The sequence below is a fragment of the Mastomys coucha genome, unplaced genomic scaffold, assembly GCF_008632895.1.
Source record: "Mastomys coucha isolate ucsf_1 unplaced genomic scaffold, UCSF_Mcou_1 pScaffold20, whole genome shotgun sequence".
Lineage (NCBI taxonomy): Eukaryota > Metazoa > Chordata > Mammalia > Rodentia > Muridae > Mastomys > Mastomys coucha.
In genome coordinates this window covers 92,834,812-92,857,122 of record NW_022196903.1, presented here as the reverse complement: position 1 = coordinate 92,857,122, position 22,311 = coordinate 92,834,812, and the positions used below count along the sequence as shown (strand labels likewise).

At 44.5% G+C, this 22,311-nt stretch overlaps 1 protein-coding gene across 15 annotated transcripts in view; it reads left to right on the top strand.

The window, feature by feature from the left end:
• Foxp1 (forkhead box P1) overlaps positions 1-22,311 on the top strand; it is a 600,509-nt gene that overhangs the window by 435,631 nt on the left and 142,567 nt on the right. For 14 of the 15 annotated variants that reach the window (XM_031382737.1, XM_031382735.1, XM_031382736.1 and 11 more), the window contains one exon: positions 17,286-17,477. In XM_031382737.1, the coding sequence (XP_031238597.1) occupies positions 17,286-17,477 (192 nt within the window). Of the gene's footprint in view, positions 1-17,170; positions 17,195-17,285; positions 17,478-22,311 lie in introns of those variants that run through there. The other variant, XM_031382739.1, reaches the window with a different exon arrangement.

Genomic DNA, 22,311 nt, shown 5'->3' with positions numbered 1-22,311 from the left:
CCCCCCCCCCCCCGCCTTGTCAATCTCGGGTACTCCACAAAGGTCGTTGGGTTGGATAATCATACTTTGTAGTTCTACAGAGTCCTTTGTCTGTAGAAATCAAAGTGCCTGACTAATGTGAACTTGTTGATACTTGGAACACCCTTGGGACATCAGTAGGCTGAAGGTGATCCCACTTTTGAGGTGGGAAAAACGTCCTGTTGTTAAAATAGTTTACAGTTCCCGGGTGTGTCTGTGTGAGTGCCCAGACTGGACCTGCCCATGAGTGACTGGGAGAGTAGGAGAAGCATTTTTTTTCCCCCTTCAGACAGGCTACTTCTGACTACAGATCACGTCACGAGAAAATGTTCTGGCTTGAAAAAAACTGGCCCACAAAATATAGCTAGTTTGTGATGGGATGGGAACAGGCAATCAGGCCAGGTCCTGCTAAATGATGGTTTACTTATGGTCAGAGTTGGGGTGTCATTTTTTTTATTTTTAATATTCAATATAGCTGAAAATCTTAAACTAAGAATGCTATTGGAGACCTAACCAAGAAAAATGTCAAGTTGGTGTGTCTGTGGAGAGAGACACAAGCCTGTTAACTATGCAAAGTTAATTGTAATCTGTTATGTGTTTTTGTTTCTTTGTGGATGAAAGATCTGAACCCCTTTCACTCACACTGGATATTCTGAGTGACTGAAGCCCTGGGCTGTAGTGACTTCCTTTCTGTGGCCCCCAAATACAGAGTACAAAACTTGCTTGAATGCCACTCTCTGGACTGAGTCTCGGATGAACAGAATTTGCAGTCTACAGTCCATTATTTAGGTTATTTGATTCTCAAGCATGTTTGTTGGAACCTAAAACAAATTCGATTTGAAAATCTCTCCATTTAAGGAGTAACTTTCAGAGGATTGTCTGGATTCCAGTTTGGCTCAGGAGCTGTCTTTGCAGCAGGTCATCCATTGTTGACATTGTGTCCTGGGCAGGTGGTGGTGACCTGCTTGAGTTTTGTCTTGTTTTTCCTGCTAGCTCAGTCACTTCTTTTCCTGTGTTCATTATGACACAGGTTCTGTAATTTATTCCCATCCTTGCTGATAAAGAAGCTAAGGCACAGGAAGGTTGAGTCACTTGCCCAAGCACACACAGCTAGCAGGTGGTGAAGCAGGGTCCAGGTGTAGGCACGATGAGTGCTTGTCACTTAGCCAGCCTGCGGGCTGCTTCTGTGGAGACACGCTAATGTTTAAAAAAAAAAGGGTTGCCTGATTTTAGACTTGTGATGATTCTCTTAGGGTCAGTAATTCCCCCAAATTCCCAACGAATCATTATTTCTTCATGCTTGGATACTCAAGTTCAACCGTATGCTAAACTGTGGTTACTGGGAGTTCCAGCGATCACTGTCACTCCCTGAACATAACTGCGAGTACATCTACATAGCAGACAAGCCCAGTTTAGTTTTTAATGTTCCTTCGGTTTTTATTTTAAGCAGTGTCCCACTGCGTCACCCCCAACCCTAAACCTCTTACCTTGGACTTAGGGATAGGAAGGGTATTAAGCATGTGCTACTGTAACAGATTTGTTTATTTGTTTGGTTTGGTTTTGATTTTCAATTTCGACTTTTATTTTTAAATCATGTGTATATGTGGGGGAGGAAGAGTGGGTTGTGAATTCAATTCAGGCACTGAGGCCTGAGGTATCAGGTTCTTTGGAGCTGGAGTTACAGTTGTAAGCAATCAATGTGGGTGCTGGGAATCAAACTTGTGCTTTCTGCAATTACAGTGTGAGTTGTTAACTCCTGAGCCATCTTGCTATCCCTGCCTGGTTTATTTTCATTTTTCTTCTAAAGAAAGTTTTTAGTTTTTTATTTTGTTTTTTGTTTGTTTGTTTGCTTGCTTGCTTGCTTGCTTGCTTGCTTGCTTGCTTGCTTTTTAATTCTTTGAGCAACAGCTCTGAGCCACGACCTCCCCACCCCCCGCCCACAATGTAGGTGTCTCTTGCTGCCTTCTGTGTCTGCCATAAGGATAGAATCTTTTAAGAATAAGTTCACTGTGTAGCTGCTTTTGAGCTGGAGGGAAGGATATCACAGTGGTAGAAAGCTGGCCTAGCCTGTGTGAAGTTCAGATTACATCCACAGTGGAGGGAGGGAGGAAAGGAGAGAGGGAAGGAGCAAGGGAGGGAGGGAAGGAGGGAGGGAGAGAGGGATGAGGAAGGGAGCAGAAAGAGAGAGTTGCTTTTGAAAAACATTTTAGTATATTTTACATATTTTAAGAATTGTGTGTATGTGTGTGAGGGTGTGTGTGTGTGTGTGTGTGTGTTGTACTCTTGATGTGGGTGTGCCCATGAGCATATAGAGGCCAGAGACTAATGTTAAGTATCATATTTAATCACTTCAATTTTTTGGAGATAGGGTCTCTCACTAAACCTAGAGCCCACCCACTGTCTGTAACAACTGAACCAAAGATCTCAGGCATCTTCCTGTCTCTCTTCCCCAACCCCTGCCCACACCACTAGGGTTCCAGACAGGTATCACCTGCATGCCTCTTATAGGTTCTGGAGATCCATGCTTGAGTCTTTCTTGTTTGCATGAAACATACTTTATTGACTGAGCCACCTCCTCCGCCCTCTAAATGTGCCTTGATTTTTCTTAAAGATTCTGCTATGCCTCTCAAGTAGTTCTATCTCCATGTGAGCGGAAGAAAGCCACATCCATGCATTACAGGATATAGGGAAGTCCCTGTGGTGCTGTTCTTACGGGACTATGAAGGTAGTCTCTCTAGCCATGTGATCATGGCCACAATATGTAAAGCAGTTTAGTACCAGCCTAGACGCAGAGTTGACACTCAGGAAGTGGATGGATAACTAATGCCCTTAATTTTCCGTCAGGTTTCCCTGGCAGTGCAGTCACCTTTCTCTGCTGGCACTCACTCCTAGGCCATCATATTATTTTTCCAAAGGCATCTTTGCTTTTCATGAGGCACAGTGCTAATAGTGTCTATTCATTATGTGATCAACTTCCACCAGGTTCTGGGCTGAGGCCTTTACATGTGCATATTGGGTGATCTTTACAGTTTCATTGCTTTCTGTCCTGTCATCTGTTAACTGCATCTAGTTAGAGCCCCTGGAACAGTGAAAATTACATGTTGCTGGTGAGTCTTCCCTGCTTCGTGTGTGCTTGGTGAAAACTCTCAGCCCTTGCACAGCTGTGGTGAGAGTGATTTTGTTTGTTTGTTTGTTTGTTCGAGACAGGGTTTCTCTGTGTAGCCCTGGCTGTCCTGGAACTCACTCTGTAGAACAGGCTGGCCTTGAACTCAGAAATCTGCCTGCCTCTGCCTCCCAAGTGCTGGGATTAAAGGCATGCGTCACCACTGCCGGGCGGTGGGAGTGATTTTTTGTTGTGCATGGCATAAGGGCCGCAGAGTCCCAGCGGCCTCCAACTCCTTGGAGTTGACAGGCACAGCCCTGGGTGACCTTGAACAAGAGCTCCTGTGTACACCACTCCATGGCTGAGATTCTGGTCACATATCACCAGGCCTGGTCTAGGTGGTGCTGAGAATCGAACATAGGGCTCAATGCCAGTTAGGTGTGAACTCTACTCACTGAGCGACCTCCCCTGTGCTTTTGAAATCAGCTTCTTTATCTTCAGTGGCCACGGCTCAAAGCAATTTGAAGAATGTAGATACTTAATAATTCCTACCTCCACCACCATATACATTCATCTGCCTATGTCTATACATGTATATGTTTATTTTTACATTTAATTATATATTGTGTGAGAATATACAATGAATTCAAAATGAGGGCTGTGCCAGCCATGGTGGCACATATTTTTCATCCCAGCACTGGAGAGGCAGAGGCAAGCAGGTCTCTGATTTTGAGCATTCCCTCTTCTATATAATGAATTCTAGGCACGCCAAAATAAGATAAACACTAATTAATTGATTAAGAAGAAAGTGACGCCTGGGCTAGGGTTAAAGGCTTACTGTATAAACTGCTTGCAAGCCATACAAGCATCAGGACCCGAGCTCATGTCCTAAAAACCCACATAAAGTGCAATGCAGTAGCCAGCATTTGTGATTCCAGAGCTGTTATGTCAAGATGGGAGGCAAAGATAAGAGAGTCTCTGCAAGTTCAAGGACCAAGTAACCGGGCAATACTCACTAGAAAAACAACAGAGAGTCCCTATCTCAAGGTACAAGACATAGCTGATGCGGAGGGTATCCACTCACCTCCATGTGTATTCTGAGCTACACCTATACCCAGACTCACTCGCATGAATGTGGGAGAGAGGGAGAGACAGACGCCATCTGTGATCACTTTAGCCCTACCTTAGGGAAGGGTTTTGCTGTTGTTGTATTATTTTGGTTTTGTTTTTAATTCTGAAATGTCGTTGGATGTGGGGTGCATGCCTTTTAATCCTACACTCAGGAGGCAGAGGCAGATGATCTCTGTGAGTCTGCTTAATTAGTTCCAGCATAGCCAGGCCTATGAAGAGAAACCCTTTCTCAAACAAACAAATAAGGAAGCAAATAAATATAAAGGTTTAACCTTTTTGAGAATGGCGTACATGGGCACTATATTTAAATCATTCCCGTCACTCTTCCTCTTCCCATGCCCTTTCACTCTCCTTTGAATTCCTCTATATTATTGACACACACACACACACACACACACACACACACACACATACTGTCTACATGTGTATAAAGATGACTACTTGGAATTGGATAACCTATCAGGGGCTCATCATACAAAACTAATCTCCCTCTCTCAGCTGACACAGATTGCCTGCCCTTCTTTATATTGGGTTAGAACTTGTAGAATTCCTCCCATCCACATTGGCCTATCAGGTGGTGCTGTCACTAGGCAGGTCTTGTGTAGGCAGCCATACTGCTGAGATTTCATGGGTGCAGCATCTCCGACGCCTGTCAAGGAGACACTCTCTTATAGTGCATCCTGGCTCCTGGCTCTTGGAATCTTCTCACCCTGCTCTTCTGAGATGTCCCCCTGAGCCTTCCACGAAGGACTTGTCTTGTAGATGTGCCAGTTGGAGCTAGGCATTGCCTGGTCACTTCTTTACATTTGACAGTTGTGTGTCTCTTCCCCATGTCCTGCAAGAAGCTTCTTTGATGAAGGATGAAAGATGTGATTACCTGGCTTTTTTCTTTTTTTTTTTTTAAAGATTTATTTATTATTGTAAATGAGTACACTGTAGCTGTCTTCAGGCCACCAGAGGAGGGCGTCAGATTTCATTAGGGGTGGTTGTGAGCCACCATGTGGTTGCTGGGATTTGAACTCACAACCTTCAGAAGAGCAGTCGGTGCTCTTCCCAGCTGAGCCATCTCACCAGCCCCTGATTACCTGGCTTTTGTAATTACTTTTCAAAAGAAAGTCTTTTTAACTTAGTTAAACCAAAATACAGAGAGCTTGTCCTCACTGGATTGAAGAAGGCCTGGGGGCTGAGAGACAGGGATGACTGAATCCGTGTCCTCAGAGTAAATATATGGCACCAGGTGGCCAGAAAGGCAAGAACAGAGGGAGAGAGTGACAGGTATGCCTCTCATGAGTCTCTGTCTCATGAAGTAGGAGAATCCAGACTGCTGCGGGGGTCAGAGCATTGTTGACCTCCTGAGTGTGAGGGTGTCATCAAACTCTGCCATTTAAAAACTGGCTTGCAAGCAAGGGAAGGTAGAATGGAGATGGGTGTCTGGTGACCTGGGACGGAAAACAGGAAGGGTGGGAAGGCCTGGCAATGTGACCATCACTCTTAAGCATCCTGGGAATGAAAAGATTGGTGAAAACGGAAAAGCAGATCCTTTTCTGTGGGGAAAAGAAGGGCTAAGAAGTTCAGAGTGTGGTACCATGAGGCGGCCATCCCTGCTGGACACAGGAGGAACCAAGGCTGTTCCAGTGTTTTTGGCTCCCTAAGACCTCACATGCACGTGCCAGGACTCCTGGTCACCACCATCTTCGTGCTAATCAGTAAGCTTGGTGCCATGTGAATATCTGGTTCTCTGGAAACAAGGTTTGTTTGTTTTTGTTTTTCTGCCCTGCCACTCAGCACATTCGCGACCTTGAGCAAGTCACATTTCTCTGTTTTTCCACTTTGAATCAAGAATTATAAAACTTTCCCCACCTCCCTGATGGTGGCAGAGAACAGGAGATAAAACAGCAGGGAGAAAGGGACAGCAGAGTGCCCAGGCTGTGGCCCAGGTCGGGGCTGTTTCATTTCAGCTCCGCTCCCTGTGTGGAGCCTCCAGGTCCTAGCCCTCTTCATTTCCGGAGCCTGTCTTGTTTGTGTCTGTGGTGCCGGGAGTAGAACGCGCAGCCTTCTTAAGGCAAGTGTACAGTCACTAAGCTGCACTCTCAGCCCCTTAAAGAATACCCGTGCAGAGTCACTGATGCTTTCTTTCTTTGTTGGGGGTCTGAGGGGGTTGGGCGGGGGAGTTTGAGACAGGGTTTCTCTGTGTAGCCCAGGTTGTCCTGGAACTCACTCAGTAGACCTAGCTGACCTTGAACTCAGGGATCCATCAGTCTCTCCTGAGTGCCGGGATTAAAGGCATGTCCAACTCCCACCTGTGCCACGCCCTACACCTCTGCTGTTTCCAGTCTTGCCTGGAAGTAGAAGAGACAGGAGAGCACTGGGGAACTCTCCCTCAAACACATCATCCTCCGTCTTGTTTGGGTAGCAGTTCTCCTTGTTGGTTGTGCTTTCTTCATTTGTTTTACTTTTCTTAACTTTTTTTTTTTTAATTTATTTATTTACTTTTGTTTTATGTCCATTGCTGTTTCGCCTCCATGTGTGTCAGTGTGAGGGCGTCAGAACTGGAACTAGAGTTATAAACAGTTGGGAGCTGCTGTGTTGGTGCTGGGAACTGAACCTGAGTCCTCTGGAAGAACAGCCAGTGCTCTTAACTGCTGAGCCATCTCTCCAGCCCCCTGTTTGTTTTCTATATATAATAGAGGGCTAATATCCAAAATAAAAAAAGGAACTCAAGAAACTAGATATCAGGAAAACAAGTAATTCAGTTTAAAATGGAGTACAAATCCAAACAGAGATTTCTCAATTATTTGCTGCCATCTCCTCCTCTTCTTCCTCTTCAATTCAGATTTTAGGCAAGAAAAAGAAGGCCTATGGGAAGCAAAGCTTTCATAGGTATTAGCTGCCTCTTAGATATCCTGAGTGTGTGTGAAGAAAAGGAATTGCTCTCTCTCTCTCTCTCTCTTTTCTCTCTCTCTCTTTTCTTTCTTCATTCTGTCTTTCCCTTGATTTTCTCACCTCTCTCCTTTTTCTCCTTTCTCTTCTCCCCCCTCCCCACCCTTTCCCTCACTCTCTATATATATACAGGAACTCTGTCTTTCTGGTCAAATTATGGAAAATCCACTATGCGTTCAAGCACCCTTTAGCCAGACTCTTCATCAAGCTTCAGCGTTCACAAATCTGAGGCCCCAGAAGATGTGAATCTTTATTAGTCATAATGAGTGACTGGGACACAACCTCATAAAAAGCACTGGTAGAAAACAGGGGGTTAATGTCATGAGTTATAGATCCCTTGATTGATTTATCCTCACATCTGACCCCTGTATTTTCTGTCTTGAGCACGGAGGAAGGACTGTACCATTCAGTCTGGACTTTAACAAGGGGAAAGGAGGGCCTGATGCAACATCCAAGCTCACGTCTGTTTACTTACTTTATATATATTTTTACTGTGTGTGTATGAGTGGTGTATACATAGGGGCCCGAGCTTTTCTGTGTGTAAGGTCAGAGGTTGATGCCAGGTGTCATCTTCCTTCTGTGGCTCTCCATGTTCTTTCTATTATTAATTTGATGTTTTGGGCATTTTGTCTGCATATGTCTGTGCACCACATGCATGAGTTATAGTTGTGAGTCAACATGTAGGTGCTGGGAATTGAACCTAGATCCCCTGTAAGTGCAGTCAGTACTCTCAGCCGGCCCCATGTTGTTTCTTTCTTTCCTTCTTTCTTTCTTTTTTTCTTTTTCTTTTCTTTTTTTTTTTTTTTTTTTTTGGTTTTTCGAGACAGGGTTTCTCTATGTAGCCCTGGCTGTCCTGGAACTCACTCTGTAGACCAGGCTGGCCTTGAACTCAGAAATCCGCCTGTCTCTGCCTCCCAAGTGCTGGGATTAAAGGCATGTGCCACCACCGTCCGGCCCCATGTTCTTTCTTGAGACAGGCTCTCTAACTGAACCTGGAGCTTGCTGGTTTGGCTAGGCTAGCATGGCTGGTGAATTCCAGGGATCCTCCTGTCTCCGGTGTCTGGATTTCAGACTTGAGCCCCTGTGCCTGGTTTTTGTGTTAATACTTGGTATCTGGCCTCAGGTCCTCATGCTTGCCTACAGATCCATCCATCCATCCATTCATCCATCCATCTCTCTAATCCCCATGCTCACACTTTAGACAGTTCCTAATAAGCTTGAATCTGGTATTTTACCCTAGTGATCTTCGCATTGCCTGAAGTCAGTAGCCCCTAGGCTGTGATCTTGTCCAACTCCCATGAGTTCAGCAAGCTGAGGCTTGGGCAATGCTTAAGTGGAATCTCTCCAAAGACAACTCAGGTGCAGGATCCTTGACGTGGGTGACTCAGAGTCTGGCACCGGCTCCAGTAAAGAACAGCCAGCCAGTACTCCAACAAGGTGGTTATAGGTTCCTGCTCACAGGAGGAGGAGGAGGATAGGCTGGCATTTTCCTTCTTTCTTGCTGTCTCTCTTAAGAGACTTCAAACGGGCTTCCTGAGTGTTTATAGCTATTAAACCTATTTCACTCAGTTTTGCAAGAAGATCATAGATTTTATTTATTTATTTATTTATTTTTTCAAGTCTCATGAAAATTCTTATTCTTTGACTTGGAAGTATCCTCTGTGTGCCTTCCACATAAAAAAGGCATTAGTCATAACTGCTGGTGAATACAGGGTAATGCTGCTCCCTGCTGCTCCCTAGGTCTTCATTGGGGTGTGGCCTGTAGCAGAACCTTCCTCCTGTCTGGCCTGCTTTCCCTCTAGGTGTCTGCAGGGATGGGGGGAGGGGGGCCAGTGGCATTTGAGTTCCCAGCATTAATGCCAGCGAACTGGGGCTTGCTGCAGCAACAACAGCATAGGGTATGTCTCTTTTTCCTCTTCTTTCTTCTGTCTTTCTTCAAAATAAAATAAAATAAAATAAAATAAGGCACAAATATCACTTGCTTTCTTCCATCCTAATACAATTCGGTCCAAAGAATAACAGATAAAGAACAGAGCTCCTGCCTGTTCTGCTCCTGTGTTTGGAAAATTTGTTAAACTCTGCAGTGAAGGGTATAGTGGTGGTGGTGGTAGTAGCAGTAGTAGCAGTAGTAGTAGTAGTAGTAGTAGGAGGAGGAGGAGGAAGAGGAGGAGGAAGAATAATGATAATAATAATAATAATAATAATAATAATAATAATAATAATAATAATGGTACTGAGATGGAGCCGTGTCCTCATTTCTCGTCATGTCTGTCTTCATAGTCTCTCTTTGTCTTCTTTGCAAAGACTGCGGGCCATTTTAGGAAAACCACACAGGTTGCCCAGCCTGTGCTGAAATCTTAGGAAACCTGCCCAGCTGTCAGGACTCTGGGAAGGGGATGCTGAGAGAATCTTTGGCCTCTAGATAACTAGGTCAATGTGGAGTGCGCACTCTGCCCCAGGTCCTCCAGATAGGTGAGTCCACTGGATTGGCTACAAGTGGCTGTTTGTCCATATCCCTGCTTGAGTATTGTGGTGTCTACTCCGAGTCAGGTTTGAGGGAGTCCTGAAAGACTCTCTGATACATAGCTGTTACCCACCCAGACTTGTAGGGAGTGCATTTTGTCTGTTTGGAGCATTGGTAACAGGACCTCACCTCCTCACCGTTTGTTGAGGACGGTCTGGCTCTGTGTGTCTAACACTTACACATCACCTGCATTGTCAGCTTTCCTTGTTACCTAACTTTTCCCAGTCACTGGAAGGCTGGTGCAGATCAGCTTCTTTTCCCATTGTTCATTTATAACCAAAGGCTCAGTTTATAATAATCAGCAATTGTTTTAAAATCCAGTCTGGAGAGACGGGCAGGTGATTCAGTCATCACAGTGCTTGCCCTAGGAAGATGAGGGACCTGAGCTATGTTCCCTAAAATTCACCTAAAAGCTGGGCAAGGTATGCGTAGCATGCTGAGAGGCCAGGAGCTTCCAGTTCAGTTTTAAAAATAAGTGGAGGATGATGTAGGAAGACACTTTATGCATGCACACATAGGTGACACACACAAACCAACACAAACTGCACATACACAGACTCACACACACACAAACACACATTGAAACACACACATATTCAAACAAACACAAATACAAACACACAAACATTCACTCAACCCCCCCCCCCCACACACACACACATACACACACAAACAAACCCCTGATTGGAGAATTTGCTGCTTCAGAATGCTGTGTACTCTATAGATATTGTAAGCTATTGGTGTATGTGTGTGTGTATGCGTGTGTGTGTGTGTTTTCCTGTGGAAGGATACAGGGATGATGGAAAGATGGGTTTTCCCACAGACTGTCTGCAGAGCACTGTCCAGCTGTAACACCTGGTGAACACTAATCTTGAAGGTGGCACTTGTTGATTATCCCTAAAACCAGGAGTAGATTGGCACAAGTGGGAAAAGGTTTGCTAGGGAGGACTGACTGATGGTGAATAGAAGGCTAAAATTTGAGGAGTGCTGTAAGAAAGATGCCTTTTCTTCCACAATTCCCATTTTTAAAAATAAAAAAAATGTGTGGGGCGCGTGCGCGTGTGTGTGTGTGTGTGTGTGTGTGTGTGTGTGTGTGTGTGTGTGTGGTGACTATAATGGTCAGAAGAAGGCATCGAATCCCCTGAGACTGGAGTTAACAGATGATTATAAACCACTGTGTGAGTGCTTCGATTCAAACTCTGTTCCATTGGAAGAGCAGCCAGTGTCCTTAGTCACTGAGCCACCCCACCCCAGGGTGTGCAGTGACTGTCTACTAGCTTATGAAATTATCTGAGAAACAGGTTTTGTCTTGAGGGTTACAGAGAGTCCAGAGAGAAATTAGAGGAAAGGTGAACCATTCTGACCTACTTTTAAAGCTACAAGAGGAAAACTCTTAGCTTGGATTACAAACCTACACAAGTTAACAAGGTCTAGTACCAATCCGAGAGATTGTGAATTACCTGATGGAAAACCCCCAGGTTCAGTAGCTTCCCTCAGATTTTTGACAGTTTAGGCTTTTGAAGCAGGAGGACGTATTTCTCCTCATGTCCCTGTTCTTTTTGAGAAACGGAAGCGATTTTGAGTTCAAGATCAACTAATTCACAATGCCCTTGTGAATTCCAAATTTAAATTACCTTGGAGAAAGGGACAGATGTACAGAAAACATTCCTCAAGCACAGAAACAAACAACAACAAAAACACCACCAACAACTTAAAAGAAGGATAAACAAACAGAGAACAGATCTGAGCAGGACAGACCAGAGCAGGGTTGCTGGCTTCCCTCCCATAAAATAAGAGGCTGTGTAGGAAGTCACTACTAAAATTTGAATTCAAAGTCATGATCACAGGTGGCCATACATTTGTCTTACTTTTCCGTACTCCTTTAAATGAGTAAAATGTCTGCCTGCGTTATGAACCCAGCAGACCAGATGATGGACAAAATCTCGGCTACAGGCTTCAGCGTGTGGGCCTGTGACCCCAAACTTTCCAGACAGCTGTGTTTTGAAGGACCTCCATGTGTTAATCTCATCAGAGACCCCTCGATAAGCAGCGCGTTCTGCAAAGTCTCTCCTAAAGGTTCCTTTTCCTTCTCCCAGCTTGCTGTATGTATGTGTGTGCTTGCAAGGACTATGTTTTATGTAAACGTGTTAGTAGTTCCTTAAAAGTGGTAAACATGTTTTTAAGTACCGGCTACCTTGATAAACATGCTAAACTAGGATTACCTACCCGTTCATCTAAGCACCTGCTATGAACCTGAGACACAAATAGCTCAAACTCAAATGCGGTAAACATGCTGAAGTAAAACATCATTTGTCTGAAGCAGATGGCACTCAGTTACTTAGAAAGTGAATACATTGTTGAGCATGGAACCATCTTGAATCCAGAGAGGGAAGACATACTGCAAATGCCCAGGTTCCTGGTTACTATGGAAATATAGCCTGGCAAAACAACCCACCCCATAGTTTAGTTTGCAGGCTCTGTGTAGACACTCAGAGATGGCCCTGGACCTTGATGTCTCTGATCCCTTTTGCAGATAGAGCCTTAGAGGAGAGTCAAAGCAAAAGGGCATATGGACAGTCTGTCTAGGTGAAGGTTTTGAGTGTGTGCACTCCCTTTCTGTAAGTTCACAGGGCTATTTCTAAGTGCTGGCTTTATCAGCTGCTTCTGCTGGGTGACACCCTCCAACTGAGCCTTTATTGTAACCTGATCTCAGTGCTCAAATAAGCACAGAGCCATCCAGGGCCAGGCAATTGTCACATCTTTTATAAAGGGAGTGTTGATTCAACCCAGCCCAGGAAGAGCCACCAAGAGTAAAAGGTCTCCAGAGATGGAATTGGGCCTTTTAAGTTATTTACATTAGCGCTTGGCCTGGAACATGAGCCAGAGGCACTGTGTGCTGTAAAGAGAAGTTCTTTGATTTATTCATGTCCGTGCACATAAATGCCCTCACCTCCTCTTCTCTTCCTCTTCCTATCTCTCCTGTTCCTTCTTCCTCCTCATCTTCCTGTGCTCTCCATCCCTCTATGTGTACAACTCTCAGGTCCCTACACTTAGTTTATTTTCAGTGTGCCTGGTTTTATCTTCTAGCAGCACCCGGAAAATCCTTCCTCCAGTTGTCACTGTTACTGTTAGGAGAGTAAGAGCTGTCCTTTCTCATTCTCTGTGGTACTAGGATAAAGAGCATCTCCTGGACTGATGTACTGGAATCTGAGTTAAAGGATGTTAGTGTTTGGCGATATGAATTGTGGGTCAAAATGACTGTTAAGTATGTGTGAAGTTCGTATCACCAATTCAAGTCTGTGGGACAGTCTTTCCAAATCCTCCTCCGGTCAACCATGAACAAACACGATCCCCCTCTCCTTCACCGCCTCAGTCCTGGGACTACATGTGTGTACTCTTAAACCCAGTGGAACCTAAAGGCTTAAGCATTGTGATCCCTCTTGTGTGTGACAACTTACTAGATTGCACAGATTTAGATAGTATGAAATTTCTGAAAACATCCCTCAGTGGCTGACTTCAAAGTATATTACACAGTCAAATCATCAGGTCTTAAAATTTTTGTTGAAACCCGTGGTGGTTTTAGTTTATTTTTTGAACATGATATTTGCCCCCACATTTGCTAGCATATTCATAAGGCAAGAGAATTATCATGGAATGTTTGTAACAGTTCTATACTCAAATGACTTATTCTTTGTACCAGTACTGAAATGCTTAAAATTCCTTTACTTATTTTTATTCACTTGTAGACTGAACCCCCAAAGCCAGTTCGCACAGTTCCATCTATCTGCAGTAGGTTTAATGACATTTCCTTGTGGACACACCTGTTCCTACAGCCCTTCTCTGTGTCTCTCTTCCCTTCTCTTTTCTAGTGAGGCTGCCTATGAAATATGGGAGTCTTGGGTTCATTGTGTGAGCAGATAAGTTCATATATCCTATGTTGGGTCTAAAAGAGACGTTATAGTGTTAGCAATGTGGCTCAGTGGATAAGAACCCTCACTGGCTACATAGGCCTTAAGAGTTGAGTTGAATCTCTAGAACACACATAAATGTGGAAGGAGAGAACTGACTTCACAAAATGTCCTGACCCCACAAAATGTCCTAACCCCCACAAATGGGTACCCACAATCATAATGCATACACATGATGATGATGATGATTTTAAAAGACATCACCTGTATAAATCACCTTTTTCCCCCACTTGAAATTGTTAGAGTAAGCCTGAAGATTCCTACTGTTTACTCTGAAGCACACACACTTGTGAGAATCATTATGTGTGTGTGAATACTATTTCATAGACACTTAATATTTTCCCTTTGACTGGAGGATAGCTTGGATTGGTTCTAGAGACTTTAGTTTTTTAAAAGCCTAAAAAGCCTTGCTCCTTAGTATTTTGTGAATCCATGGAAATCATATGGCTGTGGTTTTCTTTGCCTAGGTACTCACGTAGGTAGCCTTTCTCTTCCCCTCCCCCGCACCTTGTATTTCCTTTTACTGTTTGCTACAACCCCACTCTCTGCTTCCACCTCACAGCTGGAGCCTCCTTTTGGGATTAGCCTGTACCTGGGAGATTCTGTTGGGAAGGCTTGTGATGTAGAATAGTTTCCTGTCCTGCATGAAAAGCCTTGGGAGCTTTAAGTGAAAGAGCTAAGGAAACGCGGATAGTAGGGTGAGGCATTTGCTCCTGCAGGAACCTTGCACAGGGGACTATTTTTCTTATATGATATAAATGAAATCTTCACGCTGCCCACTTTTCCGCCCACGCATGTACTGAGCGTCTCCAAGGAGACAAGGAAACCCAGAGTCCAGCGATGGTGAATCCTCCACCAAGACAGCAGGCTGGAGTCTCAGGCAACTCTCCCAGGCGGCTTGCCTTCCAGCTGCCCCTCTGAGACAGCCTCCCTTTCAAGCAGGCTTTCTCAGATGTGTCTCTCTCTTTCCAGGCAAAGGAGCCTGGGCATTTCTTATGCAGGGATCCTGGGGTGAGTTTGCTAGCAGGTGGCCAACCTGGGAGAGGATGGTAGATGCAGACGGTGGTGGCAGAGGCAGGCTCCGCTTGTGAGGACAAGATTGTTCCTTTGTGTCCTGCCTGTCAGTGCTTCTGTTCGTGCTCCTCTGTACCTCTTAGCCACAAAGGCCTAAGTCATAAGGCGTGTCCTAAAAGTTTTTGGTACAACAGTCCCTTAGGAGCACTATTGAGGGAGCTTGTCTTAGAAGTCAGTCCACCTTTTCCAGGCGCAGGAATCCATCCACTGTTCCTCATTTCTCTGTTTTCCTGCGTAGAGAACATGGGAGCCCCAGCCTTCTGATTCAGTGTCGTGACTATATTCTCATACCTGCACACGTCACTGGCTGTTCTTCTCTGAGGAAGCATAGAAGACTACCACGGCAGTCTTCTATGGTCACTTTCCAAGCCCAGAGTGTCAGATTTTATTTGAGGCATTGATCACATCTGTGTGGCCTCTATCCTGGGGTACAAATAATGTAAGTAGCCACATTAAAAAAATATTTGTATATGGTGTATAGGTATGCATGTGGCTTGGTGGTTAAGAGCACTGTCTCCTGTTCCAGGGGACCCTAGTTCAGTTCCCAGGACCTACCTTGTGGAGCTCACAGTCTAATGTACCTCCAGCTCCAAGAGAACTGACATTCATTTTAGCCTTAGGTACCTTTTCCTGCATGGTGCACATGCGTGCACACACACCCTCACTCTGTCTGTCTGTCTGTCTCTCTCTCTCTCTCTTACACACACACGCATACACACACATACACAAATAAAAACGATTTAATCTTTAGAAATTTTTATATGATATTCAAGACTTTTCCTTTTATGTTAGTACATCATTTTGTGAGCATCCTTTCCCATCTTCCATGTGTATGCGCTCACTTCTCTTTTGAGTAGACCCAGACATTCTGACTTCTCGTGTGATTTTTCTGGCGCAGTACCTGCACACCTCGGTTTCCTATGGCTGGTCTTCTCTCTCATCTTCACAGGGCTGTGGTAGCCTGCTGTTATCCTTAGTTTCATGACAGTGTGTATCTCAGTACTTGGTGTCTGTGTTGCTAATACTTCTTTCCTCACTTGAACTTAAAAAACGGGGTGGGGGCACCCAGTCATGTGTTCAGTCTCTGGAGGTCTCCTTTGCATTTCTTTTGTCTTACTGCTAATTCATACTGCTTCTGTAACTGCTGTTTTGGAAGCAAGCCTCACCACTTCAAAAAGCTTGAAAGACTCATTTAGACTAGCCTGTTGGGTTCCTGGGTTCATAGGGAAAACTTTGAGATGACCCCTGACCACCTCTGCTAAACTTTCCTTTTATTTTATCTCTGTCAGTCAGTGTAGGTAGGTCAGCTCAGGCTGACTCTGAGGAGGACGAGAAATTTCTGAGATACTTTGGAGATACCATAGTAACATTTGGAAGAAGAACATCTATGTATAATCAGTGTGCTAGGAACACCCACATACACTCACACACCCACATACTAACACACATACATTCATACACGCACACATACTCACACATATATACATATACACATATACACAGACAGGCACATACACACACAGACATACTCACAGACACGCATACACACACATACACATATACACAGACACTCACAGACACACACATATACTCACACACATGCACAGACACACAGAAACACACACTCACAGACACATACACACACATACTCACAGACACACATACACACATACATGTACACACACATACACATATACACAGACACACACTCACACACATGTATACTCACACACATACACATATATAACCTTGAATTTCTGACTATCGAGTTTCCAGCTCCTAAGGGTTACAGTATGTGCCACCATGGCTGTTTCATGTGGTACTAGAAGTTGAACCTAGGGCTTTATGCCTGCCAGGAAAGTCCTCTTTCCCCTGAGCCATATCCCAGCCAGTAGCTTTTCCTCTTATGCCTTCTAGGGAGGTCATTCCCAATATGCTTCCATCTGCTTTAAGCTTTCTGTAGGAATACGTGTTACTATGGTGGCTCCTGTTGCTGAGGTCCACTGCCTAGCTCTGTCTCTCTCATGTTGCTGAGGTCCACTGCCTAGCTCTGCCTCTTGATTTAGATGCAGGTATGATGAAAATATAGAAAATTTGAGTTTCTAAATTTCCCCAAGAAGAATCTAGTAGGACATGGTATGTCCAGTAAGAGCCCTTCCTTGTTTCCTTGTCCCCTGAGCTTTAAATTTCTCTCATCCTTCCTGCCTCCTCTCTGATATCTGTCCCCATAGTGCCAGCCATTCCTACTTACAGATGTCAGGGCAGCTATTTAGTGGGGAGGAAGCATCTACTTACCTACAATACCGTGTCTGAGGAGTCATGGGTAATTTCGCCAAATCAGAGGAAATGTAAACATATTATGGAGCTTTTATTTTTTTTCTCTGTAGGCTGGCAAGACGATTGGCTTGCCATTTCTTTTGCCGAGAAATGAGGAAGGTGAGGGTCATGTCTGAAGGGGTTTTCCTGAGATCCACTTCTTACATGAGTCTCTGATAATGAAGCCTTTCCCTTCATTTTATTCTTATAGGCCCTGCAGGTGGCCAGGCAGCTCCTCCTTCAACAGCAACAGCAGCAGCAGCAGCAGCAGCAGCAACAGCAGCAACAACAGCAACAACAGCAGCAGCAGCAGCAGCAGCAACAACAGCAGCAGCAACAGCAGCAGCAGCAAGTTAGTGGATTAAAGTCTCCCAAGAGGAATGACAAGCAACCAGCTCTTCAGGTAGCAATTCTTTTTCAAAAAATTACTGTCCTACCCTTTCTTGTGGCCGAGAAGCCTTGCAGAGGTGGATTATTGTGGCCATTGCAAACTATCTAAGGAAAACTTGTGCAAATTGTATGTGTGTGTGTGTGTGTGCGCACACATGTGTGTGCATGCGCACGTCTGTGTGCGAATTTATGAGATGATTATGACATGAGAAAAATCTCTTTGATCAGAGGCTTGTTTTTTTGTATACCTAAAGTTTTAATGTTGGGAGGAATCCAGCATGCTAGGGGGATCATGTATGAATAGCATAGCACTGATCATATCCACCCACCTGACGTCACCACTGACCCTTTCCAGGTCCATGTAACCATTTTCCGACCTTCAAGTTGACCCTTTTTATTTTCTACAAATGGGAGAGGGCAGACAATACTTGCCTGTCTGGGTCTAGCTAGGTTCTCTTACTGATATGCCCTCTGTCTCAACCATTTTGCTGCAAATGACAGAAAGCTAATCGGTCTGTTCTTCTTTGTGGGAGAAACGGCTCCATTGCTGTTAATCCACTGACGATAGGCATGTAGGCCAATTCCATGTCTTAGCTATCATGAATTGTACCACAGCAAGCATGAGTGTGTGAGGATCTTGTCAGTGTGCCAATATGTTATTTATTTTCTGGTGCTGTCATGAAACACCATGACCAAGGCAGCTTCCAGGATAAGTACGTTTAGTTAGGCTTACTATCCAGAGGGATGAGAGTACATCCTGGCTGAGAGGCACAGCCGCAAGTGTCAGACTTGGCAGCAGGAAACTGAGAGCTTACATCTCCAACCCTGAGCAGGAAACAGAGAGTGATCTGGCATGGCATGGTATAAGGTCTCTAAGCCAGACCCCAGTGATGTAATTTTTCCAGCAAGGCTGACTACATAAACCTCCACAAACAGCGCCACCAGCTGGGGAGCAAGTGTTCAAATGCCTGAGACAGTGGGGGACAGTTCACGTTCAAACCAGCACAACTGATTTCATTTCTCTTGGACGTATGCACAGGAGTGCTCTACCTAAATCACATGATAGTTCTGTTCTTTGTTTTTTGAGGATTCTCATGCTTATTTGAGGGTCTGTCATCAGACTTTTTACAATGGCCAGATTAATTGGCATTGACAACACATAAAATTTCTTATTCTAGAGACATATTTCATTCATAACTAGGGCACAGGGGTGCAGAGATGTTTTAAATACCTCATACCCTTTGGACCAAGGGTGTTCTACTGTGTCCAACGTGTCCTCCAGAAAGAAATGCTGCTTAGCAGCTCCAGATGTCTATAGGGTCAAGAGCTTCTGTTTGGCTCCAGGAGGGTGCAGTGCTTCTGCTGTTGTATCTGGAAATGAGTATGGTAGAACACATGCCCTCCTTCAGTACATGTCTGCGGAATGTTTCTGAATCATTCATTGAAAATGGGGAACACTTTTTATGAAGTGATAACAAAAGAAAGTTGTTTCAAAACTTCTTGTGTCGGGCCTATCGAAGCCAAAGCAGTTAATAGAGAAGAAGGAGAAATGAGCTTATAAAATCTAATTTGGATTTCGGTCTTGGTATAGAAAATTGTGGTGTAAAATTCAAAATAAAGTCAAGGCAGGGTATTTAAGGTAGAAGGTAGGTATTGGGTGCCACCCCCGCTCCCAAGGTTAGGTTTCTTACTGGAAATTTTATAACAATTTGTGATTAGCAGTAACACAATGTGTTACTAGTCAGGATGATCTACATGTGTTGGCTTCCCCCAGGATTAGAATAGACTAATGCCAACTTCTAAACAACCCTGCACATGTCATCCTGTCCTTGGTAAGCCAATTCTAGCTTTCCTACTGTGCCAGGGAAACTGTCCTTCTACCAAGAAAGTCCAACCTTATAGTGACAGGTTATTGGGCAGGTTGAATATCCGCGTGAACTGTTTACAGACTCTCCCTACGACAGCTGTTTAGTAAACTACCAGCAACTCACACCCTCTTAAGGCTGTGTGGGTGCGGGTGTGCGAGACAGTTATAATGAGGTGCAGTGCCATGGAGGGTTTATGTCAGGTGTTGTGAGAAGGGCTTTGTTGTGCAGATGTCTTAAGAACAGCTCAGGAGGATGAAATATGACTGTGTTGACCTTTCAGCGGTGAGCTTATTTGTCAGGATTCAAATAAGTTGAAAGGATCAAACTGAACTGTTTCCGTAGTCAGTCTGGGAATTGTGTTTCAGGGGTCAGCAGTGGAGGCCACATTGCAGATTCCGTAACATAGCCAATTGTTGGTACATATTAAAGTACCAGAGCATCTCCTGCAGACAGAGACACAATTAAAATTCTAATTTATTAATGTATACAGGGAGCCAGCCCAGCCTGTCACTCAGCGATTCAAATGCCTGTCCGTTCTTTGGCCTCCCTCTTGGAGCCCCTCACGGTCTTGAGAATACTAGGAGTCCTGTTAGATTTAGCAGGCCTCGAATGCATTGGGAGATGGCAACACAGTGTTGGGAAGTGCAGCTTCGGTTTGAAGTTTTGGAAACTATACAAAGAGACTGTCCAACCGCATTGCCGGAGAGAGTTGACTATCGTTTATGAATAAAAATAAAGTAGATTTGCTTTACTTTGTATGTGCCTGTGTGTGTGTGTGTGTGTGTGTGTGTGTGTGTGTGTGTGTGTTGTACATCCAAGTTTGACAGTGAATGTGTTACTTAGTTCAGCTCCACAATTTTTTGCTTTTGAGACACATCAAAGCCTTGGTTGTCCTGGAACTTGCTACTGTAGACCAGATTGGCCTCAAACTCACAGAAATCCCCCTGCCTCTGCAATAAAGGTTGATACCACCATGCCAGTAATTCCAAATTACTTTTGGAGACCCAGCCTCTCAGTGAACTTTACACCAATTTAACTATGTGGCTTGCCATTGAGCTGCAGGGATATGCCTGTCTCCTCCCCCCACCCCCCAACTAGAAGTGCATATATACATCTCTGCCTTGTTTGTACAGGGGAGCTGTGATCTGAACTCACCCCCTCATGCTGGAAACCCCTTTACCAATCTGTCTTTCCAGCTCCAGTACTCATTCTGAAAATGTGGCATTTAGGGTAATGAGTAGGGGTTCATTTGGCCTAACTAGGTATGTAATGCATAGTCTCAGGGGATTTCCTTTTGAGGGTTCTGGTTTTTCTTGACCATTAAAGTTTTTAGCAGCTAAGCCAGAAGTCTGACATGTAGCATGTCATGGATCATGGCTAGGGCAATGTGCAAGCCCTGTGATGTATTCTACACTTCTGTCTGTACAGAAGGGATGGAAGGAAAATGGCAATTAGGAATGCTAGTCTGCTGAAGATGATGCTGAGCCTCCTCTTAGCTCCTCAGTGGCAGAACTGACAAGTAGAGAATTTACACTGACTTTTAGGAGTTGGCGCATGTGTGTGTTCCTCTATATTTGTGTGTGTGTGTGTGTGTGTGTGTGTGTTGTGTTTGTGTCCTGGCCTATTGCTGAATATAGGGTGACTTGAATCCTGTAAGCTTTATTAGTGGAGTCTTGCCTTCTACTAACAGAAAGGAGAAATTACTACTGTCGGTCACATAGTCAAGCACCTTGTTCTAAAATGATGAATGTAGACATGGTGCTTCTCGGAAGACGTAACCTTGACATTAAAGTCTCTCCCAGTGTACCCTGCCCTCTTCCATGGGTGTCTCACCTGAAGTGGCTCTAAAGTGAGCAAGAAGTCCTGCCACTCTGCACAGCTTTTCTCTCTGATCCTCTCCTTTACCCTTCAAGATTCTGAGAGCTGTGGTAGCAGATCTGCACAGAGGAATGGCAGTTGGGGGTGAGAGTGTAAGACGGTGGGTGGGTGAGGGAAGAAACCTTAAATCCCCAAATGTGTTGTGGCTCATACTATACATGTATCTCGTACTTCTCCGCTTCATGTTCGGCAGTACACTTCAGTTTCACCGGCTGATGAGACAAACAAAAGAAAAGGAAACTGAGCACAGGCTCTAAGTGGTTACCCAATGGAGATAAGAGATCACGAACCCAAGTCAGACACCACCAAAGTGGGCTAATATCAACAGGAGAGAAACACATGCTTCCCTTGCATGCCAGACTAAGCCCGGTGTGTGCATTCTCAGGACAGAGCCTAGTTAACTGCTGAGGAAGGTTTGAGCCAGGAATATAGGCTGCTTTGGAGCTCTTGACCAGTATCCAGTCTGGTTCACTAGCCTACACTGTCTTCTTTGCTTATGCTGTTAATTTACCTTGCAGATATCTTTTATGGGTGATAGAAATGGAAATTGAGAATTGGCTCCATCCCAAATTCACTATCAGAGTGATCTGAATTCATTAAATGCATTTTGGTGAACCTCTCAGAAGAGCCTGGGTGCTGGGTGCTGAGCTGGTGCTTGTAGGGACCCTGGTAGACATAGACATTGCCTTCAGGATGCTGTGCAACTATAAGTGAATTAATTCAATTTTGCTTAAAAAAATTAGAGGTGAGTAAAAATAGTAGGCTGCTTTTTATAAATATTTATATACTTCTGAAGATTGCTTAAACAACTGAACTAAATGCCTAACGGCGCAGGTGCCCTCATAACCTCCCAAACCCGTGGCTCTGCTAGCTAGGGATTAGTTTGCAGCCGATGAGCGATTTTTATTGATCAAATTTTGGAACTTTGACCACCATTTCTGCGTGGTGATTCCTTTTGGTTCTTTAAGCATTTCAGTTGTTGGCTGTAAGACAACACTGGAAGGAAGTCAAATGACACAGTTTCTCCTCAGAAAATAAAAGTACACGTGGGCTACAGCAGCCTGCAGGTTGAGTTAGAGAGCAAGCCCTGTGTATTGCTTT